Genomic DNA, 27,490 nt, shown 5'->3' with positions numbered 1-27,490 from the left:
GGGAAATGACAGTCTCAATTTGCTGCAGTTTTTACAACTGCAACGTGATGATAATGACAGTACTCCCTCCCAAGGTTGTGTGAGGCTCTAACAAGATCTTATTTGCAGGTGGCTGTATAAAAGCTATTATTAACACGGAGGAAAATCGGGGGACAGCGGAATACAAGGTGATACAGAGTAATGCAACCAGGAGCCTGGGCCAGGGAGCCCTTAGGAAATGTTGGCTGGCTCTGGCAGCCTTTGCGCCCTTCCCTTCTGCACCAGCTCCTTCCCTCTCCTAGCAGCATGGGAGCAGCTCTAGGAGCCCTCACCAGATCCCACTTTCCCTCCAAGCCTCTCTCAGATTTCTCTTCCCCCCTTTCTTGATAATGGGTCTTTTTTTGGCCTCTACTTTCTGTTTTCTCTCATTCACTGAACTCTTCCGCATCGCTTCTGATTCAGTCGAACCCTCCTCTGTCTCTGGGGTTGCCAGTGATCTCCGAATTGCCAAACGCCCCCACATTTTCTCAATCTTTATCCCTTCTTGTTCCCTCCATGTCACTGACAGTGCTGACAAGCCCTCCTCGGAGCACGCTCTCATCCCGAGCTTTTCAGAACCCTGGTCTCTCCTGGCTCAGGTCTCTCCATCGGTCTTCATCCTCCTGGGCTTCATCCCCTAACTCTGGGTGTCTGAGCCCCCGAGGCTCTCTGTCTGGTCCTCCTCTCCCTATTCTCATTTGGTGATCTTCTCAATGTCCACAAGTTTGCCCCCCTCCCCCCCCCATGCCTTCCAGGTCCAGGCTCGGTCCCCCGTGGAAAGAAGGGGCAAAGGACGGTTCTGAGATCCGGAGATGCTACTTCCCAAATCCTGCGGACTTGCATTTCCAGGGGCACTCCAAGAGTGAATGTGCGTGTGCTTGTAAGATGAGGGTCTGCAGTGCATGATGTGCACTTGCGTGTGCAGGTCTGTGTGTACGAGTGTGTACATTTTGCGCATAAAATGTCTCCGAGGTACAAAGTCAGGGCAAAGTTGGGTGACGGGGAGCCGGGCGCTCGGAGCTGCTTCTGAGGGGGATCAGATTCCAGGCCCCGCCCACCACGGTTCTCAGGCCCTCCTCCCCGCCCCGCCCTCTGCACCTGCCCGCCTCGGTGGCCTGGGTGGGGGTGGGGGTGCCTGAACTGGGGGACCTGAGCTGGAATGGAAAGGGGGATCTGGACCTTTCCCTCACTTCCTTCCCAGTAGATCGCTCTAAGGAGAGGAATTATGTTTTAACCCCCCCTCCTCCCTCCCGCAGCGGGTGGGGGTGGGCTAGCCGACCGGGACCGGGAGAGACCCTTCCCCCTCTTCTCCAGTCCCTCCCCTAGCCGGCCCGCTGTCTCCCTCCCTCCCTCCCTCCCTCCCTCCTTCCCTTGTGGGGAGCGATAAGGTCTGTTGACTTTGGCTGCGCCGGCCCCAGTGGGTTGGGTAAGAGAGCCCACTGGCTCTCCGTAACCTGCTCTCTTCTCCCCGCTTTCCTGCTCAACCCGAGGGGGCCCCCCGGCGAGTTTCCCAGCGCCCGCCCCAGGCTGGTCTGGTCCCCACCCCCTGGCCCGGTCAGCTCCCCCCTCCCCCTCGTTTCTCACCCTCCCTCTTCCCCCCCGGGAGGCTCCTCCCCTCCTCCGCCCCCCTCCCTTCGCGGCCCCCTCCAGAAATTAAGGCAGCTCAGCCGGGGCGCCAGACAGCGCCTTACGTGACGCCCAGCGCGGAGCGGCCAGGCCATGGAGAGCGCATCCGGAGAGAAAGCTGGGGCGAGAGCCGCCGAGGCCGAGCTCGGGTTCGAGTGCGAGGGGGCGCCGGCTGGTCTCCGCGAGGAGGTGCGCGCCCTGCGCGCGGACGTGGCCCGCTTCCAGCGTGGCGTGGAGCGCAGAGTGGCCGAGGCGCTGGGGCTGGCGGGGCCCCTGGCACGCACTGTGGCCGAGCTGCAGAGCGAGCACGAGCGCTTGCGGGCCCACCTGGGGCAGCTGACGCGCCACGTGGAGGCGCTGGCGCACGCCACCGGCTTGCCCCTGGACTGCGGACCCGAATCCGGGGCCGGACCGGCGTCCCCCGGGGCCCGGGGGCCCCCGCGCTTCGCCAGCCACGCGGTGTTCTCGCTGTCAGGCCGTGGCCAGGTGAGTGAGCGCCTCCTGTACCGGACCGGCCGGGTCGGGGAGGGCGGGGACAGAACTGAAGAGGGCTCGGGCCCAGCGGGATGCAGCCGGCCGGAACCGTTCCGGTCCTTCAAGGTCGAATCCCCCCTCCTTTGGGGCCTGCTCGAAAGGATTAGTTTGAGAGCTTCTTTCTGACTTCCAGCCTCAACTTATCCTTCTATAACCTCCACCTGTTGTTCCTGCTTCCGCCTTCTGGGAGCAGAGGCTGCTTTTCCCAGTCTGTCCTGCCTCAGTTTCCCCAGTCTGGGTCCCGGGCTTCCCCGGCATCCTACGGCCTAGCTACTTGCTTGCTGAGGGTTAAATGACAAAGGCAGGGACAGCTGTTGGAGGCTTCTGCCACACGTGCCTGGGGACTGACCCCTGGGCTTGAGAACGTGAGAAAGGTACTTAGGAACTGCCCCGGCAGCTGTGCAAAAGTGAGCCTGGCCGGCCCAGGAGGGCTGGGCCTGTGAGTGTGGCTGTGGGGGTGAGCCCAGCAGCAGGGGAGGACACTCAGAAGAGGTGTGGATGTAGGGGGAGGGGATCAGAGCAGTGGGGGAGGGGGCTTGGAGGTGAGGGGTGGGGTGATCAGAGCAGTTGGGGAAGGGACCTGGAGGAGGGATGTTTGCGGGGGTCAGAGACTTGGGGACTTGGAGAAGTGGGTGTGTGTCATCAGAGCTGTGGGGGAGAAGGTTTGGGGGACGGAGAGTATGAGGAGGGCTGAGAACAGGGGGTGAGGGCTTTGGGGACAGGCCAGTTCAGGTCTGGCTAGCTCTGGGTCCACCTGTCTCTCAGCTTCAAGGGATTGAATGTGTTGGGGAGGCTCCTCCCCAGCCTCCTCATTTTGAGGGGGAGGGGAAAGGGCCTTTGGGAACTTGCCCATGGTAGTGTCAGTGGCCCCCGCTTGGAGGGGGTGGGCTTGGAGAAGGTCCACAGCTCTGTTTAAAGAGTGCTCACTCCTTGAGGCTTGAGGGGAGAAGGGGCCAGCCCTCCCTGATTAACCCAGAGACCCTGAAGTTGGAGGCAGAGCCCGGGGAGGGACACGCGTGCCGGAGCCGGGTCCAGGAGTGATTAGGACCCGAGAAAGCGGCCAGCCCAGTCTCCGACTCTCTGGGTGGCTCAGTAGCCAAAGGGAAATGCCAACCTTGGGCCGTCTGTAGGGATGGGGGAAGGGGAACTCAGGCCCCAGGGAGCCCAATTCCTTTGGGAGCCAGGGGGCTGCCCGCCCGGGGGAGCTCAGACCCGGGGAGCCCAAGTCCTTTGGGAGCTGGGGGTTCTGCCCGCCCGGGGGAGCTCAGGCCCCAGGAAGCCCAAGTCCTTTGGGAGCTGGGGGGCTGTCCACTTGGGGGTCCTGGGGAGAAAACAGAACTGGGACCGAGGTAGGTTTTCTCAGTCTCCTTCCTCCTCCTCCGCAAGGCTGTGGAAGCTTCAGAGCCGCCCCCTCTCCCAGGAGCAGCTTGGCCCGAAGCCACGGCTATGTCTGCTTCTCTGATACCGCCGGCTTCTCGCCTCTTGTTCTCCCTCAAACTCTGACTTTGCTCCCGCTCCCCGGCAGCCTGACCTGTCTCCCTCTCTCTGCCCCCTTTCTCTCCCCTCCCCCTCTTGTCGGGCACCTTCTTATCCTCCCCCATAGTAAAAATGTGAGAGGAGCAGGAACTGGGGAGTCCTTGAGGAGAGGGCTTGGCGAAGTCACTGCCTTCTTCAGAGCTTGCTCTCTGTGGCCCAGAGGTGTCGGTGTTGCCTGAATTCTCAGGGGGGCCATGGGGGGGGGCTTGCAGGTTTCACACCATCCTGGGCACCACAGCATTGGAAGAGCAAGAGCTCAGACAGGGGAGGAGGGGCGGCAATTGGAAGAGCGGGAGGGCTGCTTTGGACTGACTCTTACCGTGCTCCCCGACCAGGCTAGCTCAGCGGGGAGAGGGGGGGTGCCAGGAGGGGATCAGAAGCAGCCGGCCTGTCAGTCAGGGTGGAGCTCCGGATGGGGTCCGTGTCTTACCTCCTACTATAATTGTACATCCCCTGGGGTACCTCCCACCCCCTGAACATTCCCCAGTATTCCCTGAACACAAATCCGGCTGAGCAGACTCTGCCTCCCTGGGGCGGCTGGCCCCGTGCAGAGTAAAGGCCTTGCCCGGGAGGGAGAGCCGGGTGAACGAGGGTGGGACCTTGTCTGCTTCTTGGAGCACGTGAGTGGGCTTGGGAAGGAACAGAGCCGGGCCGTCCTCTGGGACTAGAGGTGGCGGGGGTAGGGCCGGAGGCAGCCAGGGCCAGGGTCCACCCTGGTGTGGAGGGGCCTCCCGGCACTGCCCTTCCCGCTCTCTCCTCCACCTGGGGAGTAGCTAGAGAGTGTTTAAGTGTCTCCTTCCCCTCCCGAGTCCGCCACTCCCGGGGTGAAGTCTGGAAGCTCTGCCCACTGTAGTTGTTAGTTTTGCCCTGGGGAGTGAGGGAAGCAAAAAAGAATCCTCAATAGTATTTTATTTTTCTAAATACACATAAAGACAGTTCCCAGCATTCCTTTTGGTGAGACTTCGTATTCCACAAGGCTTTCCCCCTCCCTCCCTTGCCTTTCCCGCAATCTGATGGAGATTAAATATGTGGAGTCTTTTAACACGTCTCCATATCTGTCATGCCGTGCAAGGAAAGTCGGATCAGAAGGGACAAGGGCTGGTGAGAAAGCAAAGGCAAACAAGGCGCAGCTCCTCCGCTTTGATCCACGCTCGGTCTCTGTGGCGCTCTGGACGCGGATCCTCCGTCGCGGATCCTCCGTCGCGGTCATGGAACCGGCTCGCGCCGTGCCGAGAAGAGCCCCGTCCGTCCCAGCCGACGGTCATGCAATCGTGCTGGAGCCGGCTCGGGTTCTCCTGGCCCCGTTCACATCCCTCAGCATCCGCTCGGGGATTCAGATTCAATCTTTCCTTTTTTGAAGAGTACGTCTTTAGTCCACGCCTGCCGACTGTTTAGTCTCTCTGAAGGCCGTGGGATGGAAGATGTAGAAGCAGCCGTACCGTCAGGGGACCTTTGGGGGGCATCCCCCCTACCCTAGGAAGTTAGTACTTGTAACTGCAGGAGGGCTGTGTGACTGTGTGGGGGTGGGGGGCCCCGTGGGAAGATCCAGACCCCCGGAGGTGAGCGGTAAGGAGGGAGCATCTTCTGGGTGCTCCAGATAGAACAGAAGCCCAGGCCGGGCCCTCCTCCAGTGTGAAGGAAGAGGGAGGGCTGGCGATGGGACTTCTTGCATGTCAGTGGAGAGGGTTAGTGGGGGGGAACCTGGAAACTGCACGATCTCGGCCTCCACAGGCCCCATGTGCCAAGCATCAGGCTCACTCCTCACTCCTCAGAACGCGCACCGTCCTTGACCTGCTTCTCCTCCTGTTCCGTCTGTCTCCGTTATTGACCATCATTCTCTTCCCAGCCTCTCGAGGCTCACTCTTGAGGTCCTTTCTCCTCCTTTCTCCTCCTTTTCCTTGACTTCAGTTCCCCTGCCCCTCTCCCGCCCTAGGCCCACTCCACAATGGGCCTGCTCCCCGCTCCCCCGTCAATCCCTTGTCTTTCTCGCAGCGACCCACCAATGGACCCTGAGAAAGACTTTGCCCATTCACTCCCCACAGCGACAGCGGGGGGCTCCTTCCTTTCAGCCCCGCCCCACGAGGCTGCTCCCGTGTGTGGATTCTTCTCCTGCGCTCCTTGAGCCCCGGCAGGCAGGGTCCGTCTCACCAGAAGTCGGCAAGGCTGCCGTGCTGAAGGTGGGAGCCAAGGAGTCGGCAAGAGACGGGGGATGGGGTTGAACGCCCCCGGAGGAGGGGAGATGGTGGGGCCCCTGGGGTACCTCCCACCCCCTGAACATTCCCCAGCATTCCCTGAACACAAATCCGGCTGAGCAGACTCTGCTTCCCTGGGGCGGCTGGCCCCGTGCAGAGTAAAGGCGGGTGAGGGAAGCGCCCCTGAGGGGAAGCTGGGAGGAGGGCTGAGAGCAGAGGGAGAGGGCTCCCTGAAAGAAAGGCTCTGACACGGTCAGGCCCTGGAGAACCGGCCCAGGGGCTCGTGGGCTTATTCTTTGTGGCCCACGGGACTCTTCCCCCAGGCCCCCCGCCATTGTCCGACTCCACTTGGAGAGAGCCCTGGCTCTCAAGTCAGAACCTGAGGTCAAATTCCACCTGTCACTTACTGCAGGCAAGTCACTTTTCCCGAGCCTCAGTTTACTCATTTGTAAAACGAGGTTAGCCTTGCCGGTCATTTGGCCCCCGCCAATGCCGGCTCCTCCGCTTTGTTAGAACTTCAGAAAGAGATTGGCAAAGGGCCAGGGGAGGCCTGAGAAAAGCCAGGCATTTCTGTCCATCCAAGCCCGGCCCTGCGCTGGCTGCTCTGGCAGGGATGGGGGAGGGACTCCGCGGGGCTTCCCCCGGCCCTGGATGGGCTCGGAGGCTGGGCTGGACTCCAGAACAGTTACCTGAGCCCACCTGCGAGCCCCATTAGCCGAGAGGGGAACAGAGCGGGGGCCTCTGGGCCCACAGAATGCCGGGGAGCTCAGAGGCCTTTGTGTGAGGCAAGCCAGACCCGGCCTTATCTCTCCTTCCCCGCCGCCGCCGCGTTATTTTTATAACAAAGTGAGCCACTTTGGGAGAGGTTTAAATCAAGTTCTTTAAAGCCTCAGCCCGAGGAGAGGGGGCCCATGCTGAGGCGTTAATTGTCTTCTGTGTCCAGGGGAAGACTACCAGGCCCGGGGGCACACAGGGTCACCCCAGTGTGTGAGTGTGAGTGTGCATGTGTGTGAGTGTGAGTGTGTGTAAGCACGTGTGAGTGTGAGTGTGTGTGCTTTGGGGAAATGGGGAATGAACACTTGGGGTTGAAAAACCCAAGACGCCGAGGGGGGGAAGCCGTGGTTTGTGCACCCGACAGTACTGCTATTCCAGCCTCCCTGGCCTTGAAGCACTGTCTTTTCCCCCTAATTCTCATGCCAACAAATGCCAGCCAGAGGGGGATGCCTTCTGTGCAGGAGGCAGGAAGGGGGCCACTTTACAGACTGGTTTTCCTTTGGGAGACCAGACTAAATCTAGTGGGCCGTGCTCCAAGCTGGTCCGTCCCTTCGGGAGTCAGTGCTTTGTGCCTCTGGAATCGGGCTGGTCATCCATGGAGTTCTCTTTGTCTCGGTGATGTATCAGCCCCTCACTCTGGATCAGCCCACCGGGTCTCCCCGACTCCCTCTGGAGCTGTCCTCTTGGTCACCACTCGCAGTCTGTTCCATCACATGCATCTGCCGGCACTTGTTCTACTGTTCCCCAGTAATGGGCTCAGGGGAGTCCCCACTCCCTTCCTTCCCCCCACTCCCTTCCTTACCTCTAATTCCTTCCCCCATCCCTTCCTTACCCCCCACTCCCTGGGTTCTTCCCCCATCCCTTCCTTCCCCCCACTCCCTTCCTTACCTCTAATTCCTTCCCCTCATCCCTTCCTTACCCCCCACTCCCTTCCTTCCCCCCACTCCCTTCCCCCATCCCTTCCTTACCCCCCACTCCCTGGGTCCTTCCCCCATCCCTTCCTTCTCCCTACTCCCTTCCTTACCTCTAATTCCTTCCCCCATCCCTTCCTTACCCCCCACTCCCTTCCTTACCTCTAATTCCTTCCCCCCACTCCCTTCCTTACCCCCCACTCCCTTCCTTACCCCCACTCCCTTCCCCCATCCCTTCCTTACCCCCCACTCCCTGGGTCCTTGCCCCCATCCCTTCCTTCCTCCATCCCTTCCTTCCCCCATCCCTTCCTTCCCCCCACTCCCTTCCTTATCCCATCCCCTCCTTCCCCCCACTCCCTTCCTTACCCGTACTCCCTTCCCCCATCCCTTCCTTACCCCCCACTCCCTGGGTCCTTGCCCCCATACCTTCCTTCCCCCATCCCTTCCTTCCCCCCACTCCCTTCCTTATCCCATCCCCTCCTTCCCCCCCACTCCCTTCCTTCCCCCCCACTCCCTTCCTTCTCCCCATCCCTTCCTTACTCCGACTCCCTCCCTTGCCCTGCTTTCCAGCAGGACCTGTCCTCCCTAGGAGGGAGTCTCTCGGGATGGTCCAGCTCTCCAAGGTAGTGGGTCTCTTGAAAGCCATTCGGTCTCTGGTTTTCTGTAACCCCAAAAGGATAAAGATGGCTGAGTCCCCCACTCAGGGCAGCCTCGGCTTCTGTGCGTGTCCAAGGACCGCCCGGGCACTCAGGGCCTCATTGCCAACCACACTGACCGACCCACTCGGTGTGCAGGGACATGACAAAGGGCTTCTCCTGCCCTGAAGGGGAAGGCTGTTGCAAGACTTAAGGAGAAAAGTCTGCCCTGGCTTTTGAAAGAAATAGTTATGTGAATTTTAGATGCCCTCCGGGCCTCGGACCTCCTTGCCTCTCCCTTCTCTGGTTCCATGGGGCCTGAGGGCTGGGGGTCCTGGAGGCCAAATTCAGAGTCTCTGGAGCTTCTGGGAGGGCCTCCCCTTTTTCTAAAGCTGGTACCCCAGCCTGAGTGGGGGAGAGGGGACGGGGGAGGGCAGCCTCCAGAGGCCAGACAGAGATAATGAGGATGGCTTTCCATAGGGAAGGGGGGAGGAGGAGAGAGATCTGTGAGGGCTCAGGGGAGGAGGGGTCTTTCCTTCCTTTTGACAAGTATCCCGGAGTGCCGCCCGGAGCTGTCCCAGCTCCCCCCGGCTGGCCTGCAGCGCTCTCTGCTTTTACTTTCCCAAGACTCTTGGGTTTCCATCAATGGAGTTATTATTAATAAGGACCATTATTGTGATCTTTCCAGCAAAGCTCAGGGAGGCAGACAGGGATCATTCTCTCCATTTTACAGCTGGAGAAACTGAGGACGAGAGTGAGCAACGTTTGCCCGATCACTTAAGTGATGAGTGAAGCAGGCGGCCTTTAATTCCAGCAGCAGCAGGCGCCCTTCCACATAAATCCCTGCCCTTCTGCCTTTTCTTTCAACAGTTTTCCTGGAAGTTCCTCAAAGTCAGCTCCTGGGTCTGAAAGGGCCCCCCATTCTGTCAGGGACAGACCCCCCGAGGGGCTACGGAGGCGGCACTGGTCTGTGGCCGCCCCCTCGCCTCCCGCTTCTGGTCCAGGCAACGCCCGCTGTGGGTGGTCAGTGAGCCTTCCCAGGGAGAGCCGGCCCCGCCTCTGCTGCTACCTAGGCCAGCAAGTGGCCCAGCGGTTAGGGTCAGCTCCCCTGGCCAGAAAGAAGCAAACTCCCAGGTCCGAGGGCTGTCTTCCCTTCCTAAGTTAACCCGGGAACTGAGCTGTCCGTGACCCGCTGGAGGAAGGAGGGGAGGGGAGACTGGGGGCCTTGGAGGAGGAGAAGGAGCTTGGGGTGAGGGGGGGCCCCAGGGAGCAGGACTGGGGCGGGGGCTCCTGGCAGGACAGTGAGGCGCTTCTGTGGGGGCTGTGTGGGGCTGTGCAAGGCAGCGGGGCCGCTCTTCAGTCTGCCGGGCCTGGGGTCCCCTCCGCCCGAGCCTCCCCCACCATGGCTGGCAGCGGGGCCGCTCTTCAGTCTGCCGGGCCTGGGGTCCCCTCCGCCCAAGCCTTCTCAGGGCCACCTGGGGCCTTGAGAGGGCAGATGAGAGCCTGGGGAGGGCCCCGGACAGGGCTTGTACCTTCCTGGTTCAGGCTCAGCCTCTGCCTCTCCACACCCCCGATCAGGGACATGAGGTGAGTGGCGGTCACAGAAAGGCGAGGGGGAGCGGGAGGACGGGCAAGAGGAGGCCCCAGGGAGGGAGGTGGAGAGCGGAAGGAGGGGGAATTCCCCGACAAAACCACCGATCCCGACTGAATCAGACTCAGTCCAGCCTCAACCTTGCCGAGGGCTGGCCCGGTGCTGCGCCCAACAGCCCGAGCAAAAGCCTCCCTCCAGCTTGGGCCTGGTTGGCCCTTCCTTCCTCTCCTCCTCCTCGGCCTTCCTGCCTCCTCTCACCACCAAGGACTCCTTTCTGTCCCCACTTTGTCTTGCCTTTGGAGGCAAGTTTTTCTTTTCTTTCTTTGGATTTATAAGCATTCGTTTTCTCCTCCTCACCATCCCCGCCACTCAGAGTAGAGTGAACAAACCCTTGGAATGGCCCAAACCAAGCAAGCGCATTCCCATGTGGGCCCACGTGGGGGAGGAGCAGGATGAGCCCTGCACCGAGGGCCAGACGCCTCTGGGGAGGCCCCTCTGATGCACCCCTCCATTCCTCCCTCCATCTCTCCATCTCTCCCTCCTTCCCTCTCTCCCTCTCTCCCTCCATCCCTCCATCTCTCCCTCCATCCCTCCATCTCTCCCTCCTTCTCTCCTTCCATCTCTTCCTCCATTTCTCCTTCCCTCCCTCCATCTCTCCCTCTCCCCCCTCCCACCAGGTGAATTTCTTTCTTCCCGTAGAAGATGAGGCGGCCTCCGTGAGTCTCCCCCAAAGCCCCCCAGCTGTGGCTGACCAGAAATACCAGTCCCATAGCATGACAGAGAGCGCCCCGGGCCCCAGATTCCGCAGCAGGGGCCGCACTCCCCTCCCCCACAGTGCTTCTCTCCAAATGAAGGGCCCCTCCAGCATGGGCTAAGGGAGAAGGGGGGGGCTGGATCTGAGTAACTCCCACGGATTGCTCATCAGCATTTAAACTCGCCCATTGGCCGTCCCCCCCTCACGTAAATATATCGTAAGCGTTTATTAAATACCTACTGTACTCCAGGCACTTAGGAGGTCTGGGGACAGAGATAAAGGCAACGTACTGGGGGGGGACTACCCCCCCCTCGCCCCATGAGGAGGATGGGACGCTACCTATTGAGCAGCCAGTGTGTCCATTGGTCATCTCTCAGTCCGTGTGACTGCCCCCGCCCCCATGTGTGATCTTATGTACCAGGATCTCCCCCTTTAGGTGCCCCCTGACTTTTGTAGGGGGTAACCCTTGTTTTCTGAGACTGCCAGTGGGGCCCAGGCTGGCCCAGGCTCTGCCAGGTTGGTGTGCAGGGCGCATGGGCCCAGTCAAAGTCCAATGAAAGTGGCTGTTTCCCGGGATGGAGGAGGAGGAGGGGAAGAAGGAGGAAGGAGGAGGAGGAAGAGGAGGAGGAGGAGGAAGAGGAGGAGGAGGAGGAAGAGGGAAGAAGAAGAGGAGGAGGAGAGGAGGAGGAAGAGGAGGAAGAGGAGGAGGAGGAAGAGGAGGAGGAGGAGGAGGAGGAGGAGAAGGAAGAGGAGAAGGAGGAGGAGGAGAAGGAGGGCAAGTGTCTGCCTAGGTCCCTGAGGCCACTGGAAAAACGCATTTAAAACCTGACAGTTTGCGAATGGAAATTTAAGCCTCAGCACAACTGGGCAGCCCTTCTTTAAAGCTGCGAGCTCTGGGCCCCAGAACTCGGGCTTGGAACTTGTTCTCCAGCAGCTTCTCCCCGCTCCCTGGCTCTCCCACGGGAATGTTCTTGTGTTTCCACAGGTTTTTGAGGGTCAGCTCTGCCCTCTCAGCCCCCGGGCCGGGCGTGGCCACTGTCCAAGGCTTCCGTGGGTCTGTGCGCGTGCCCCCGTTTCTTCCATGGCCCCCCAGGTCTTCATCGCCTTTTCTGTAGGAGTCGCTCCTGCCCCAGGGATGCTCGTGTCAGGGGCAGGGGGGTTTGTAGAAGAGACCCCCGCCCCCCGCAGAGAGAGACCGTCTGCCCCCGGGCCGCCCGCTTGCCCCAGCTGCTTTCTGAGGGCGGCCCCTCCTCGGGGAGACCTTTTCCTGGCTCCCCTGGCAGCCGAGGTCCCTTCCGGCCAGAGTCCCGCGGGGCTTGTTCCAGGCTGTGTTCCTTGTGAATGGGGGGGGGGGGTTACTGGTGCCTCTGTGATCGTGAGCAGTGAATGTTCTAGGTTCGGGCTGTTTCCCCTTGTCTGGAGTAAATATTCTTTCTGCTAAAGAGAATCTTCCTCTTTATATAATCAAATCTCTTCCGGGAATTCCTCTCGTTTTTGCTGGGGCCGCTGGGGTTACGCGACGGGTCCCACGGCCGGGGAGCGTCGCGTGCGGCCCCAGCGGTTCCTCTCTGTCCCGTCCGAGGTCAGCTCCCGCTCCTGCCTTTCCAGGCTCTGGCGGAACCCAGGGCCCTGCTCTGGGGACGCCCCGGCCCGCTCGCCTCGCGCTCCCCCGGTTTTAGCTGCTTTTGCGCCAGCTGCACCTTCGGGGACCTGGGTCACAGGGCCAGCCGCTCCCGCGTCTCTGCCGGCCCCACGCGGGAACCTGCGCCTGCTTTTATCCCGGGAGTGCCCTGACGCCCGGAGGAGGCCCTGGGAGCAGCCTGCCCGGGGACGCAACTCTGAGCAGTCATGGCCGTGGCTCCAGGGGAGCCCCGGGGCCCTGTTGGGGGGTACTGGGGGGCCACTCTGATGCACCCCTCCATTCCTCCCTCCATCTCTCCATCTCTCCCTCCTTCCCCTCTCTCCCTCTCTCCCTCCATCCCTCCATCTCTCCCTCCATCCCTCCATCTCTCCCTCCTTCTCTCCTTCCATCTCTTCCTCCATTTCTCCTTCCCTCCCTCCATCTCTCCCTCTCCCCCCTCCCACCAGGTGAATTTCTTTCTTCCCGTAGAAGATGAGGCGGCCTCCGTGAGTCTCCCCCAAAGCCCCCCAGCTGTGGCTGACCAGAAATACCAGTCCCATAGCATGACAGAGAGCGCCCCGGGCCCCAGATTCCGCAGCAGGGGCCGCACTCCCCTCCCCCACAGTGCTTCTCTCCAAATGAAGGGCCCCTCCAGCATGGGCTAAGGGAGAAGGGGGGGGCTGGATCTGAGTAACTCCCACGGATTGCTCATCAGCATTTAAACTCGCCCATTGGCCGTCCCCCCCTCACGTAAATATATCGTAAGCGTTTATTAAATACCTACTGTACTCCAGGCACTTAGGAGGGCTGGGGACAGAGATAAAGGCAACGTACTGGGGGGGGACTACCCCCCCCTCGCCCCGTGAGGAGGATGGGACGCTACCTATTGAGCAGCCGGTGTGTCCATTGGTCATCTCTCAGTCCGTGTGACTGCCCCCCGCCCCCATGTGTGATCTTATGTACCAGGATCTCCCCCTTTAGGTGCCCCCTGACTTTTGTAGGGGGTAACCCTTGTTTTCTGAGACTGCCAGTGGGGCCCAGGCTGGCCCAGGCTCTGCCAGGTTGGTGTGCAGGGCGCATGGGCCCAGTCAAAGTCCAATGAAAGTGGCTGTTTCCCGGGATGGAGGAGGAGGAGGGGAAGAAGGAGGAAGGAGGAGGAGGAAGAGGAGGGAGGAGGAGGAAGAGGGAGGAGGAGGAGGAAGAGGGAAGAAGAAGAGGAGGAGGAAGAGGGAGGAAGAGGAAGAGGGAGGAAGAAGAGAAGGAGGAAGAGGAAGAGGAGGAGGAGGAGGAGGAGAAGGAGGAGGAGGAGGAGGAGGGCAAGTGTCTGCCTAGGTCCCTGAGGCCACTGGAAAAACGCATTTAAAACCTGACAGTTTGCGAATGGAAATTTAAGCCTCAGCACAACTGGGCAGCCCTTCTTTAAAGCTGCGAGCTCTGGGCCCCAGAACTCGGGCTTGGAACTTGTTCTCCAGCAGCTTCTCCCCGCTCCCTGGCTCTCCCACGAGAATGTTCTTGTGTTTCCACGGGTTTTTGAGGGTCAGCTCTGCCCTCTCAGCCCCCGGGCCGGGCGTGGCCACTGTCCAAGGCTTCCGTGGGTCTGTGCGCGTGCCCCTGTTTCTTCCATGGCCCCCCAGGTCTTCATCGCCTTTTCTGTAGGAGTCGCTCCTGCCCCAGGGATGCTCGTGTCAGGGGCAGGGGGGTTTGTAGAAGAGACCCCCGCCCCCCGCAGAGAGAGACCGTCTGCCCCCGGGCCGCCCGCTTGCCCCAGCTGCTTTCTGAGGGCGGCCCCTCCTCGGGGAGACCTTTTCCTGGCTCCCCTGGCAGCCGAGGTCCCTTCCGGCCCAGAGTCCCGCGGGGCTTGTTCCAGGCTGTGTTCCTTGTGAATGGGGGGGGGGGGTTACTGGTGCCTCTGTGATCGTGAGCAGTGAATGTTCTAGGTTCGGGCTGTTTCCCCTTGTCTGGAGTAAATATTCTTTCTGCTAAAGAGAATCTTCCTCTTTATATAATCAAATCTCTTCCGGGAATTCCTCTCGTTTTTGCTGGGGCCGCTGGGGTTACGCGACGGGTCCCACGGCCGGGGAGCGTCGCGTGCGGCCCCAGCGGTTCCTCTCTGTCCCGTCCGAGGTCAGCTCCCGCTCCTGCCTTTCCAGGCTCTGGCGGAACCCAGGGCCCTGCTCTGGGGACGCCCCGGCCCGCTCGCCTCGCGCTCCCCCGGTTTTAGCTGCTTTTGCGCCAGCTGCACCTTCGGGGACCTGGGTCACAGGGCCAGCCGCTCCCGCGTCTCTGCCGGCCCCACGCGGGAACCTGCGCCTGCTTTTATCCCGGGGAGTGCCCTGACGCCCGGAGGAGGCCCTGGGAGCAGCCTGCCCGGGGACGCAACTCTGAGCAGTCATGGCCGTGGCTCCAGGGGAGCCCCGGGGCCCTGTTGGGGGGTACTGGGGGGGCCACGTCACCCTCCCCTCCCCCCGTCAGACGTGAGGGGCGCGGGGGCTCCCCAGCTTGGGGCTGAGATAGTGGGATTTTGACGGGGTTGGCAGAGGAGGGAGGCCCAGAGGGAGGCGCGCTGGCCTCTGGGCCCTGAGAATAGGTGCGGGCTCCCAGTTGTAGGGATCACGGCCTGGCCCACGGCTGGCGGGCCCTGCCAAGCTTATCACCCCGACGGAGCCGCGGACCCGGGGAGGTCGGACGCTGGAGGCGACTGCCTGATTCTCCAGAACACGGTTCTGGTCAGGCCCAGGAGGCTTGCTGGGCTCCCGCTGGCCCCGAGAAGCTGGAGGACAGGGTCCACTCTGTTGGGAGGTGACGCAGCTAGGGAGCACTGCAAGCGGCCTCTGGACCAGGCCTCCTGACTGGACGGATGGCGTATTTCTGGGCTTCCCTCTCCTTCAGCAAGCATGTCTATTTTTAGATTTCATTGTTGCTCCCTTTTCTTCCCCTTCCCCTTCCCCTTCCCCTTCCCCTTCCCCTTCCCCTTCCCCTTCCTCTTTCCCTTTCCCTTCCCTTCTTTAAGATTCCTCCTTCTCCTCCTCCTCCTCCTCCTTATCCTGGGTCCTAACTCCTCTCCTTCTTCCTCTTTCTCCTTTCCCTCCCCTTTCCCTTTCCCTTCTCCCCCTTTCTCCTGCCTCCTCCTCCTCCTTCCCCTCTCCCTCCCCCCTCTCTCCCTCCTCCTCTTCCTCCCCTTCCCTCCCCCCTTCCCCTCTCCCTCCCCCCTCTCTCCCTCCTCCTCTTCCTCCCCTTCCCCTTCCCTCCCCCCTTCTCCAGGATTTAGGACACAGCCTTTCTTTTTCTTTTGGCTGTGACTCATCTGCTCAGAACCGGCCTGTGGCGGGAGATGAGATCGCTCTCCGCCGCGGCCCTCCCTCTGGGGGTTTCTTTGCCGGCAGCGCAGCTGGCTCGGGGGGCTCGGTTTCGTGTGTCCGTGTGCAGCCCCCGTAGCCCTGAGTGGAACGGAGGGGAGGGCTGTGCGCCGCCTGGGGCCCCGCGCTCAGGATGGGGCACTCTGGGCCCCGACTCGGCCCCGGCCTTTGGCTCCCCACGAAGCTTAAGTCCCTTTCCTCCTCTGCCCCATTTGCCGTCCCTAAAGGGCCCGTATGAGGCTCTGGGGAGAGAGTGGGTGAGAACGGGGATCTGGGAGGGCCTCCGGGAGACCCCCCCCCACGTGGCTTTGTGTCCTTGCAGAGCGGGGAGCAGGAGGAATGGGCCGATTCGGAGGCAAAGAGAGCCTCAAATGCCTCAGTTATGGAGAACGGGCACCAGGTGACAGCAGGTGAGTGAGCCGGGTTAGGGAGGAGCACCCCAGACTCAGGAGGAGTTCTTCTGGGTATGGGAGGAGCACCTCTGGGCGCAGGAGGAGCATCCCGGACTTGGGAGGAGTACCTCTGGGCTTGGCCCTGACTGCTGCCCAGGCTCCTCAGTCTTTCTGCAGCGAATCTCCAGGGAATGGTGTGGTCTGGAAACTAGGCCCTGGAGGATCAAGCCAAGAGGGACAGGGGGAGCCCCTGGCGGTTTTTAAGCCCAGAAAGGAGGCTGGAGCGGTCCTCTGGGGAAGTGGACACGGGGCTGCGGGCGGCCGAGAAGGAAGCTGGTCCTGCTCCTCTGCGGCCCCTGGAGGCCTCGGTCAGCGCTGGCGGAGGAGGGAGAGCCGGCCGGCCCCGCGGGCCTCGTGTGGGCCTGCGCCCAGCCTGGCCGCTCCTGGGCTTTTGGGCATCGTGGGTCAGGGCGCGGCCCCCGCGGGGCGAGGCCGCCGTCCCACCCCGCGCGCCACTCTGCTCTCTCTAGGTCCGGGGCACCTGTCCCCAGAGGCCCCCGAGCCCCTCGAGCCTCACCCCCCCAGCGTGGCTCTTTGCATGCCCCACCAGCCCGTCACCGCCATCACCCGGGGCTCCGAGAAGGCTTCCGGGGAGATCGTGTGCCCAGCCCTGGCAGGCGCCTCCGTGGCCAGCCCGGGATCCGGCGAAACGGGGAAGACGGCCGGCCATGCAGGTAGGGCACGTGGCTCCGGGCACGAAGGACCCTCCTCTCGGGGAGGGCGGCTGCCCGCCACCTCTCCTCCTCTGCCCCAGTCGTCCTAGCAATCCCCTCCCCTCCCTCGGGCTCCCCGGAGCGGCGGCTGACAGCGTCACGGGGGCTCCGGCCCGCATTCAAACCCTGCCGCGGACACTCGCCGGGCCAGTCACCGGACTCCTGCCCGTCCTCCTTCGTAAAAGGGGGATCCTCTCAGAACCTGCCTCTGGGATGGCGAGACCGAGGGAGAGACCTTTAGTGTCTCGTGGACGTGATCGTCCTCATGGCCGAGGGGGCCAGCTCCGCCTTCATTTTGCGGAGGCAGATACTGAGGCTGGACAGGAGGGGCAGGTGACCCAGGGCTGCTCGCCAGCCTGAGCCTCAGGTTTCCCTTCTGTTAAGTGGGAGAGCATCGTGTCCTGGCGCTCTCCCTGCTAGGCCACAAGCCCTCCGAGGGGTGGGTCTGTGCCTTCCCTGAGCCTGGGCTCTCCCCACGGCCGAGCCCACAGATTTCTCTGGCTGCCCAGGGTCACGCAGCGGCAGGGGCAGAAGGCCTCCAAGGCCCCCGGGTGGGTCTGGCTAGCGCTCTGAGCCTGGTCCCCTTGGCTGAGTCCTCCCTTAGCCTGGCCCTGTGCTCCTCGCTGCCCTCCCTGGCTGAAGTGGGTGGGGGGAGAGACGGAGGGAGCAGGTCCCCGGCAGGGGTGAGCTGGGGAGGGGGAGGGCGATGGGAGGGTCCCGGGGCCTCCCACTCGACTGAGGGCTCGCTGTTTTGGTGTCTTGTCTCCCGCCATTCAGAGAAGAGCTTCAGGATCACCAGGTCCTCCTCGGTCACCAGCTTCGGGATGACCAGTGTCTTTGTCAACAATGAGAGGTAAGCCAGATGCCACAGACACGCGTGGCCCCCTGCGGCCGCTCACGGCCCCTCAGTCACCCGTGGCCACTCAGGAGTACTCACGGCCACCCTCGGCCCCCAGTCAGCTGCAGCCACCATGGCCACCCTCAGCCCCTGGTCAGCTGCGGCCATCATGGTCACTCACAGCCACCCTCGGCCCCCGGTCAGCTGTGGCCATCATGGTCACCCTCGGCCCCCTCTGGCTGCTCATGGCCCCCCAGTCACCCGTGGCCACTCAGGAGTATTCACGGCCACCCTCGGCCCCCAGTCAGCTGCGGCCATCACGGCCACCCTCGGCCCCCGGTCAGCTGCGGCCATCATGGTCACCCTCAGCCCCCGCTCAGCTGCGGCCATCATGGTCACCCTCGGCCCCTGGTCAGCTGCAGCCATCATGGCCACCCTCGGCCCCCGGTCAGCTGCGGCCATCATGGTCACCCATGGCCGCCCGGGCCCCCAGGACTGTTATTACCCAAGTTCCCGTGGCCTTGGACTTTGCGGCGCAGCCCGAGGCCCAGCGTCTCTCCCGCTTGGGACCGTGGCCTTAGCCCCAGGCCTTAAAGCGCCTCCCATGATCCGGGGGCAGGGGGGGGGCGGCTCGTGCTCCCGGGGCTGCTCCCCAGAATCTATTCCTGCCAGTCAGGGAGCACTGAGATCTGCGTTAAAGGGGGCTTAGTGGGTACTGCGTGAAAGCGGTGATCCCTGGAAGAGGGAGGAGGGCTCGTTGGGGAACTAGTGGGAGCCTGATTCTCGCCGCCCTCTTCCTTCCGCGTTGCCTCTGGGGCTCGGGCCCATCCTGGGGTCTCTGGCCGGGGGGCGGGGGTGATTTCTCCCAGGCCTCACTGGGCACCAGTCTGGGGACAGAACCGGCAAGCTGGTGACCGGCTCGAGCCCAGGGCCCTTCCTTGCCTGGCCCGCAGCACAGGAGGAGGAAAAGCTCTCCGGCCCCCTGGGTCCCACTGCGGGGCGGGGGCTTCCCTTCTCCTGTGTCAGGGCGCCCTCTCTCCAGTCTCCAGCAGACGACAGCTCCCAAATCCCCATCCCCGCCTCCGCCGGCGGTCGGCCATCGGCAGGGGGAGCGCCGCCGAGAGCTGGTGAGATCCCAGACGCTGCCGCGGACCTCGGGGGCTCAGGCGCGCAAAGCTCTCTTTGAGAAGTGGGAACAAGATGCCGGCAAGTACGCCCTCCCCCCCGGGCTGCGGTCTGAGCCCCCCCTCCTGGTGCCCTATCCCTATTGTGGGCCCCATCCCTATTGGGACTGACCAACAAGGGCGGGGGGCAGAGGGGGCGCACTGACCCCGCTTCACACCCACTGCAGCAAAGCCCTGAGGTAGCCCCTTCCCCTTGGCGGGGGGTGGGCCTCCAGGCCTCCCCAGCTCCCCCCGTAACAGCTCCCGGGGCCTCTGCACTAGTTCTCGCAGGAGCTGAGCCCGGGCATATGGCAGGGGCCCCGCGGCAGCTGGCCCCGCCCTGTTGGCAGCGGGTGCCCCTGGGAGGAAGGGGGGCGGATGCCCCGGGCGGAGAGCAGCCCCGCAGCCCGTGCTCTGCCTTCCAGGGGCCGAGGGGAGTCCCGGGCCAAGCTCAAGCGCTCGCAGAGCTTCGGGGTGGCCAGTGCCAGCAGCATCAAGCAGATCCTGTTGGAGTGGTGCCGCTCCAAGACCCTCGGGTACCAGGTGGGAGCCTGCAGGGGAGAGGCAGGTGTGAGTGAGTTGTGACAGTGAGTGTTTAAATGTGTGTGTGACAGCGAGTGTGTAAATGTGTGTGCGTGTGACAGTGAGTGTGTAAATGTGTGTGTGACAGTGTGTGTGTGTAAATGTGTGTGCATGTGACAGTGAGTGTGTGTAAATGTGTGTGTGTGATAGTGAGTGTGTAAATGTGTGTGCATGCGACAGTGAGTGTGTGACAGTGTGTGTAAATGTGTGTGTGTGACAGTGAGTGTGTGTACATGTGTGTGCATGTGACCGTGAGTGTGTAAGTGTGTGTGCATGCGACAGTGAGTGTGTGTAAATGTGTGTGTGATAGTGAGTGTGTAAATGTGTGTGCATGTGACAGTGAGTGTGTGTAAAAGTGTGTGTGTGATAGTGAGTGTGTAAATGTGTGTGCATGCGACAGTGAGTGTGTGACAGTGTGTGTAAATGTGTGTGCGTCTGACAGTGAGTGTAAATGTGTGTGCATGTGACCGTGAGTGTGTAAGTGTGTGTGCATGTGACATTGTGTGAGTGTGTACATGTCTGTGAGTGTAAGTGTGTGTGACAGTGTGTAAATGTGTGTGTATGATAGTGTGTAAATGTGTGTGTATGATAGTGTGTAAATGTGTGTGCATGTGACTGTGTGTGTACATGTCTGTGAGTGTAAATGTGTGTGTGACAGTGAGTGTGTAAACGTGACACTGAGTGTATAAATGTGTGTGTATGATAGTGAGCGTGTAAATGTGGGTGCATGTGACAGAGTGTGTAAATGTGGGGAGGCACAATCACTCAGGATGGATAAAGTCTGGCCTGGGGGGGAGGGTGGGCGCCCACACAGGAGCCGCCATGGCACTGGTGCCCAGCAGAAGGCTCCTGGCAGGGATCAGGGCAGAAGCCCCCGCGGGCCCCGGGTAAGGCAGGCGTGAGGGAAGGCCCGGGACGTCCTCGTCCAGTGAAGAAACCCCCTCTGCTGAGGAACCGCCCGTGTTAATGGCAGAAGTCGAGGCTTAGCTCAAACGCCCGGCTCAGGGTCACAGTTTCTGGGGCAGTTTGCGCTCAGGGCGGAGGGAGAGGCTGTGCCCCGGTGGGGGCCCCTCCCTCCTGATTCTCCCCGGGGATACTGAGCCCCCCCCTTCCCTCCCCCCGCAGCACGTCGACCTCCAGAACTTCTCCTCCAGCTGGAGCGACGGCATGGCCTTCTGCGCCCTCATTCACTCCTTCTTCCCAGAGGCCTTTGACTACAACACCTTGGACCCCAGCCAGCGGAAGAAGAACTTTGAGCTGGCCTTCACCATGGCCGAGTGAGTGCCCGGGGAGGGGCGCCCCCTGGGGGGTGCTGGGGGCGGGCCTGTGGGCCATGGGGGCCGAGGCCGGGCCCTGGTTTGCAAATCAGGAGAAATGGCCCGGCTGGGTCCCAGGCTATGGCCGCGAAGGGCTGGGGAGGCCGGGCCAGTTAGGCCCTTCCAGCAGGTCTGACCCACAGCGTCCGAGGCCTGAGAGTGGCCTCTTTGTGCAGGGCTGGTGTGGCAGCTCTGGGAGCCAGGGGGGAGGGGGAGGGGGAGGGAGACAGAGACAGAGAGAGACAGAGACAGAGAGAGGGAGAGACAGAGGGAGAGAGACAGAGAGAGAGACAGAGAGACATAGAGAGACAGAGGGAGAGAGAGAGAGAGGGAGAGACAGAGACAGAGGGAGAGAGAGAGAAAGAGACAGAGAGAGACAGAGACAGAGAGAGGGAGAGACAGAGGGAGAGAGAGAGAGAGACAGAGAGAGAGACAGAGAGAGACATAGAGAGACAGAGGGAGAGACAGAGAGAGGGAGAGACAGAGACAGAGGGAGAGAGAGAGAAAGAGACAGAGAGAGAGACAGAGACAGAAAGACAGACAGAGAGAGAGACAGAGACAGAGAGAGACAGAGACAGAGGGAGAGAGAGAGAAAGAGACAGAGAGAGAGACAGAGACAGAAAGACAGACAGAGAGAGAGACAGAGACAGAGAGAGACAGAGACAGAGAGAGAGACAGAGACAGAAAGACAGACAGAGAGAGAGAAAGAGACAGAGAGAGACAGAGACAGAGAGAGGGAGAGACAGAGGGAGAGAGAGAGACAGAGAGAGAGAGAGACAGAGAGAGAGAGGGAGAGACAGAGGGAGAGGGAGAGGGAGAGAGAGACAGAGACAGAGGGAGAGAGAGAGAAAGAGACAGAGAGAGACAGAGACAGAGACAGAGAGAGAGCGAGACAGACAGAGACAGAGAGAGACAGAGAGAGAGAGACAGAGACAGAGAGAGGGAGAGACAGAGGGAGAGAGAGAGACAGAGAGAGAGACAGAGAGAGACATAGAGAGACAGAGGGAGAGACAGAGAGAGGGAGAGACAGAGGGAGAGAGACAGAGACACAGAGAAAGAGGGAGAGACAGAGACAGAGAGAGGGAGAGACAGAGAGGGAGACAGAGGGAGACAGAGACAGAGGGAGAGAGAGAGAAAGAGACAGAGAGAGAGAGAGACAGAGAGAGGGAGAGACAGAGACACAGAGAAAGAGGGAGAGACAGAGACAGAGAGGGAGAGACAGAGACAGAGAGGGAGACAGAGGGAGAGAGAGAGAAAGAGACAGAGAGAGACAGAGACAGAGAGAGGAGAGACAGAGGGAGAGAGAGACAGAGAAAGAGACAGAGAGAGACAGAGAGAGGGGGAGACAGAGGGAGACAGAGACAGAGGGAGAGGGAGAGAGAGACAGAGAGAGGGAGAGACAGAGGGAGACAGAGACAGAGAGAGAGACATAGACAGAGACAGAGGGAGATAGAGAGAGACAGAGAGAGACAGAGACAGAGAGAGGGAGAGACAGAGACAGAGAGAGAGAGACAGAGACACAGAGAGAGACATAGAGAGACAGAGACAGAGGGAGAGAGAAAGAGACAGAGAGAGACAGAGGGAGAGAGAGAGACAGAGACAGAGAGAGACATAGAGAGACAGAGACGGAGAGAGAGAGAAAGAGACAGAGACAGAGGGAGAGAGACAGAGACACAGAGAGAGAGACAGAGAGACGAGAGAGAAAGAGGGAGAGACAGAGACAGAGAGAGGGAGAGACAGAGAGACAGAGGGAGACAGAGACAGAGGGAGAGAGAGAGAAAGAGACAGAGAGAGAGACAGAGACAGAAAGACAGACAGAGAGAGAGACAGAGACAGAGAGACAGAGACAGAGGGAGAGAGAGTGAAAGAGACAGAGACAGAGGGAGAGAGACAGAGACACAGAGAGAGAGACAGAGAGACGAGAGAGAAAGAGGGAGAGACAGAGACAGAGAGAGGGAGAGACAGAGAGACAGAGGGAGAGAGAGAGAAAGAGACAGAGAGAGAGACAGAGACAGAAAGACAGACAGAGAGAGAGACAGAGACAGAGAGACAGAGACAGAGGGAGAGAGAGAGAAAGAGACAGAGACAGAGGGAGAGAGACAGAGAGACGAGAGAGAAAGAGGGAGAGACAGAGACAGAGAGAGGGAGAGACAGAGAGACAGAGGGAGAGAGAGAGAAAGAGACAGAGAGAGAGACAGAGACAGAAAGACAGACAGAGAGAGAGACAGAGACAGAGAGACAGAGACAGAGGAGAGAGAGTGAAAGAGACAGAGAGAGACAGAGACAGAGGGAGAGAGAGAGACAGAGAGAGAGAGAGACAGAGAGAGAGGGAGAGACAGAGAGAGAGAGAGACAGAGAGAGAGGGAGATACAGAGAGAGGGAGAGACAGAGGGAGAGGGAGAGAGAGACAGAGAGAGGAGAGAGAGAGAGAGAGACATAGACAGAGACAGAGGGAGAGAGAGAGAAAGAGACAGAGAGGGAGAGACAGAGACAGAGAGAGACAGAGACAGAGACACAGAGAGAGACATAGAGAGACAGAGGGAGAGAGAGAGAAGAGACAGAGAGAGGGAGAGAGAGAGAGACAGAGACACAGAGAGAGACAGAGAGAGAGAGAGAAAGAGGGAGAGACAGAGACAGAGAGAGGGAGAGAGACAGAGAGACAGAGGGAGACAGAGACAGAGGGAGAGAGAGAGAAAGAGACAGAGAGAGAGACAGAGACAGAAAGACAGACAGAGAGAGAGACAGAGACAGAGAGACAGAGAGAGGGAGAGAGAGAGAGAGAAAGAGACAGAGACAGAGGGAGAGAGACAGAGACACAGAGAGAGAGACAGAGAGACGAGAGAGAAAGAGGGAGAGACAGAGGGAGACAGAGACAGAGGGAGAGAGAGAGAAAGAGACAGAGAGAGAGACAGAGACAGAAAGACAGACAGAGAGAGAGACAGAGACAGAGAGACAGAGACAGAGGAGAGAGAGTGAAAGAGACAGAGACAGAGGGAGAGAGACAGAGAGACGAGAGAGAAAGAGGGAGAGACAGAGACAGAGAGAGGGAGAGACAGAGAGACAGAGGGAGAGAGAGAGAAAGAGACAGAGAGAGAGACAGAGACAGAAAGACAGACAGAGAGAGAGACAGAGACAGAGAGACAGAGACAGAGGGAGAGAGAGTGAAAGAGACAGAGAGAGACAGAGACAGAGGGAGAGAGAGAGACAGAGAGAGAGAGAGACAGAGAGAGAGGGAGAGACAGAGAGAGAGAGAGACAGAGAGAGAGGGAGATACAGAGAGAGGGAGAGACAGAGGGAGAGGGAGAGAGAGACAGAGAGAGGGAGAGAGAGAGAGAGAGAGACATAGACAGAGACAGAGGAGAGAGAGAGAAAGAGACAGAGAGGGAGAGACAGAGACAGAGAGAGACAGAGACAGAGACACAGAGAGAGACATAGAGAGACAGAGGGAGAGAGAGAGAAGAGACAGACAGAGGGAGAGAGATAGAGACACACAGAGAGAGACAGAGAGAGAGAGAAAGAGGGAGAGACAGAGGGAGAGGGAGAGAGAGACAGAGACAGAGGGAGAGAGAGACAGAGAGAGAGACATAGAGAGACAGAGACAGGGAGAGAGAAAGAGACAGAGAGAGACAGAGACAGAGAGACAGAGAGAGAGACAGAGACACAGAGAGAGACATAGAGAGACAGAGACAGAGGGAGAGAGAGAGAAAGAGACAGAGACAGAGGGAGAGAGAGACAGAGAGAGACAGAGGGAGAGAGAGAGAAAGAGACAGAGAGAGACAGAGACAGAGGGAGAGAGAGCGAAAGAGACAGAGAGAGACAGAGACAGAGGGAGAGGGAGAGACAGAGGGAGAGAGAGAGACAGAGAGAGAGACAGAGACAGAGGGAGAGAGAGACAGAGAGAGAAAACAGGTGGTGGAGGGATGGACAGAAGGCCCTGGAACTGCCTTAAGCTGCCTGGTGAGACAGGGGTCCCCCTTTGGACTCTCACCTCAGGGAGATACTTGGGGTACAGCTGCAGTGCTGTGGGTTTGCCGGACCCCAGAACGCAGGAGTGCCCCGTGGGCCCTGGTGCCTCCTCTCAGGGAACTGAGCTCCCACTCCCCAAACCGATGGGGGCCAGAGGAGCTGGAAGCTGGTTCTGCCGTGGGGGGTCATGGCTCCACCAGCAAACGGGAGTGGACGAGGCCCCAAGTTGGCGGCGGGCGCTACCCCCAACCCCACAGGGAGAGGTCAGAAGCCAGACTTGGGGGGGGCAGCCTGCTCCGGTCTTGTCCTGAAGCGGGCGGCTGTTGGGAAAGGCCCAAAAGTTTGGGTCCCAGACTGGCCTCCAAGTTTGCAGATTCGAGCCCACTTCCTGGTCAAGGGGCAAAGTTGCTGTGGTGGTGACGCCGGTGGACCAGGGTCCCGGTCCGGCTGAGATTGGCCAAGTCCCCGGAGGAGGAGCCCCCCCTTCCCCCGAGTGCTCCCCCCCCCATCTCAGGAGGACGGGTCACTTCCGAGTCTCACAGGCTGGGCCAGGGAGTTTCCAAAGCCAGGCTCAGGATCACCCAGTTAAGCCCCTTAAAGTCAGGGGGCCACAAAGTCATGTGACCACAGCTGGGGAAGCGGCGGCGGGAGGGGAGTGAAAATCACCTGGTGAGGGGGACGGGCCATAGGGACAATCTGCGGCTCTCATGGGCAGAGGAGCCGCCGGCTGAGTGACTGAAGGCGTCTGAGGATCAGGGGCGGGGCTGGGGATTGGGGGAGGGGCTGGGGTCCCAGGGAGGGGCTGGGGATTGGGGGAGGGGCTGGGGTCCCAGGGAGGGGCTGGGGATCGGGGGAGGGGCTGGGGTCCCGGGGAGGGGCTGGGGATCGGGGGAGGGGCTTGGGGGTCCCGGGGACGGGCTGGGGATCGGGGGAGGGGCTGGGGTCCCGGGGAGGGGCTGGGGATCGGGGGTCCCAGGGACGGGCTGGGGATCCCAGGGAGGCTCCCCTGCAGGGGGTGGCAGCCCCCACCAGGGACAGGGCATTGCCCGGCCCCCCTCCCCCAGAGTCCAGTGCAGAAAGCCGGCGGAGGAATGTGCCGGGTCTCCGGTTACAGCTGGAGCGCGTGGGAGCGGCAGCTGCCCGGGGGCTATTTGCGGCGGCCATGTGTCTCTGCTGAAAGCTGAACTGAGCTCGTCGAATTTCCCGACTCCCTCGGAAAATTCCTCTAAGGAAAAGCCGCCGCCTCGCTGCTGGCTGCCCCCCCCCCCCGGCTCCCCCCGTCCCTTTGGGGCCCCCCGGGCGCCGCCACTCTGCCTCCTGCGTGCTGGGTGAGGGGATACCACAGAGGCCAAAGGCCCCGGGAGCTCCCAGTCTGAGGGGAGACGAGGGGCGGCTTGTGCCCCCGCCGGGTTCCGGTACAGGGGGGGAGGGAGGTTGGAGGAGGGCCCCGTACCTGGGAGGGGAAGGGGCTGGAAGGAAGCCAGGAGGAGAGAGGGAGGGGGAGAAAAGGGAGGGGGAAGGGGGGGGGCAGCTGGCCCTCATCCAGCCCCTTCCTGGCAGTCACTGGCAGCCTGGGGTGCGAGTGTATGGGGGGAGCCTTAAATAGGAGCTGCGGGGACAGCCTGTGACAGATGGCTCAATTTCGCTTTGACCTTTGGGTTTTGGAGGGCGCCGGGGCCTGCAGAGCGTGTCACCGGGCAGCAGGCGCAGGGCACATGGGCGGTGGGGGGGCGCCCGAGCCCCCGCGGCCCCTCCCGAGCAGCCCCTGCCCCTGGTGGGCTCTAGGGCCCCGGCTCTGGGCCCTCCCTGGGCACCCCCATACAGGGCTGTGACGCTTATGCTTATCACTGTATCTTCATTACTGAGTCAACGTGAAGGGAAGGCTTTGGAGGGGGCCCCGATCTTGGGGAGCGTGGATCTGAGCCAGGGGGTTGGGGGTCAGTGTGTCCCTTCTTTCAGGGCCCCCGTCCTCACTTTTCTCCCAAGTCCCCACTATGACAGTCCGAGCTCCCCCCATCCCTGTACCCTGGGGCTTGGCCAGCACACAGTGGGCCCGCAGGGAAGGCTGACCGGGGCCGCCCCCTCACGGGCCGCCCGCTGTGTGTTCTAGGAACCTGGCCCAGTGCGAGCGCCTCATCGAGGTGGACGACATGATGGTGATGGGCCGCAAGCCGGACCCCATGTGTGTCTTCACGTACGTGCAGTCCCTGTACAACCACCTGCGGCGCTTTGAGTGACCCCTGCGCCCCCGGGGCTGCCCCAGAAGAGGCTGGAGAGCCTGGGGGTTAGCCCCCTCAGCACCCGAGGTCGAGGGCAGCGCTGGAGCAGGTGGAGAAAGGACTGGACGTTGGTGCTACGAGAGCCCCCTTCCCCGAGTCCAGAATGTGAAAGGCTGAGGCTCCCTCTGGCCGTTACTGAGCCCTGAGGCGCCTCCCCGTGCCCAGGAAGCCGCCCAGCCCCCGCAAGGCTCGGTGCCCCTCCAAGGTCGGGCCGCCCCCCTCCAGGCCAGGCTGCCCCTCTGGGGCCGCAAGCCCACCCCGGGGCACCCGGTCTCTTTATAGAGGGCTGGCTGCAGCTATTTATGAGGCAATGTGACCCCAGCTGTGTCAGAGCTCGTTTGTACATAAAAGATGCCGGCTCAGGCTCCCTCTGGACTTGGCTTTGTGTCTGGGAGGGGAGGTGTGACCCGTCCACCAGGCACCCTGACCCGGTCCTCTGCCCACCCGCCAGGCACCCTGACCCGGCCCTCTGCCCACCCACCCGCCCACTGGGCAGCCTGGCCCTCTGCCCACATGCCGGGCACCCTGACCCGGCCCTCTGCCCACCCGCCGGGCACCCTGACCCGGCCCTCTGCCCACCCACCCGCCCACTGGAAAGCCTGGCCCTCTGCCCACATGCCGGGCACCCTGACC

General features: G+C 61.3%; 1 protein-coding gene across 3 annotated transcripts; it reads left to right on the top strand.

Moving 5' to 3' along the window:
* The first annotated feature begins 1,700 nt into the window (after positions 1-1,700).
* On the top strand, positions 1,701-27,230 carry SMTNL2 (smoothelin like 2). 3 transcript variants are annotated; one of them, XM_051991510.1, is made up of 9 exons: positions 1,701-2,130; positions 12,660-12,698; positions 15,871-15,958; positions 16,471-16,674; positions 17,491-17,566; positions 18,594-18,761; positions 19,140-19,257; positions 20,422-20,573; positions 26,689-27,230. In XM_051991510.1, exons 1-9 carry the CDS (start codon positions 1,738-1,740, stop codon positions 26,813-26,815), a joined length of 1,365 nt encoding a protein of 454 aa, XP_051847470.1. In that variant the 5' UTR covers positions 1,701-1,737; the 3' UTR covers positions 26,816-27,230. The 3 variants fall into 3 exon arrangements, with proteins under 3 accessions (XP_051847470.1, XP_051847469.1, XP_051847471.1); XM_051991509.1 differs by lacking the exon at positions 12,660-12,698 and adding an exon at positions 10,495-10,533; XM_051991511.1 differs by lacking the exon at positions 12,660-12,698 and having other exon boundaries at positions 1,703-2,130.
* Positions 27,231-27,490: the final 260 nt, after the last annotated feature.

Source organism: Antechinus flavipes, chromosome 3 (assembly GCF_016432865.1).
Source record: "Antechinus flavipes isolate AdamAnt ecotype Samford, QLD, Australia chromosome 3, AdamAnt_v2, whole genome shotgun sequence".
NCBI classification, from domain to species: Eukaryota; Metazoa; Chordata; class Mammalia; order Dasyuromorphia; family Dasyuridae; genus Antechinus; species Antechinus flavipes.
This window is presented reverse-complemented; position numbering and strand designations above follow the sequence as displayed.

Coding starts and splice junctions, on each gene's coding strand:
- SMTNL2 (XM_051991510.1), top strand. CDS start 1,738: ATGGAGAGCGCATCCGGAGAGAAAGCTGGGGCGAGAGCCGCCGAGGCC. Junction 15,959..16,470: donor CGGGCACCAGGTGACAGCAG/GTGAGTGAGCCG, acceptor TGCTCTCTCTAG/GTCCGGGGCACCTGTCCCCA. Junction 20,574..26,688: donor CTGGCCTTCACCATGGCCGA/GTGAGTGCCCGG, acceptor TGTGTGTTCTAG/GAACCTGGCCCAGTGCGAGC.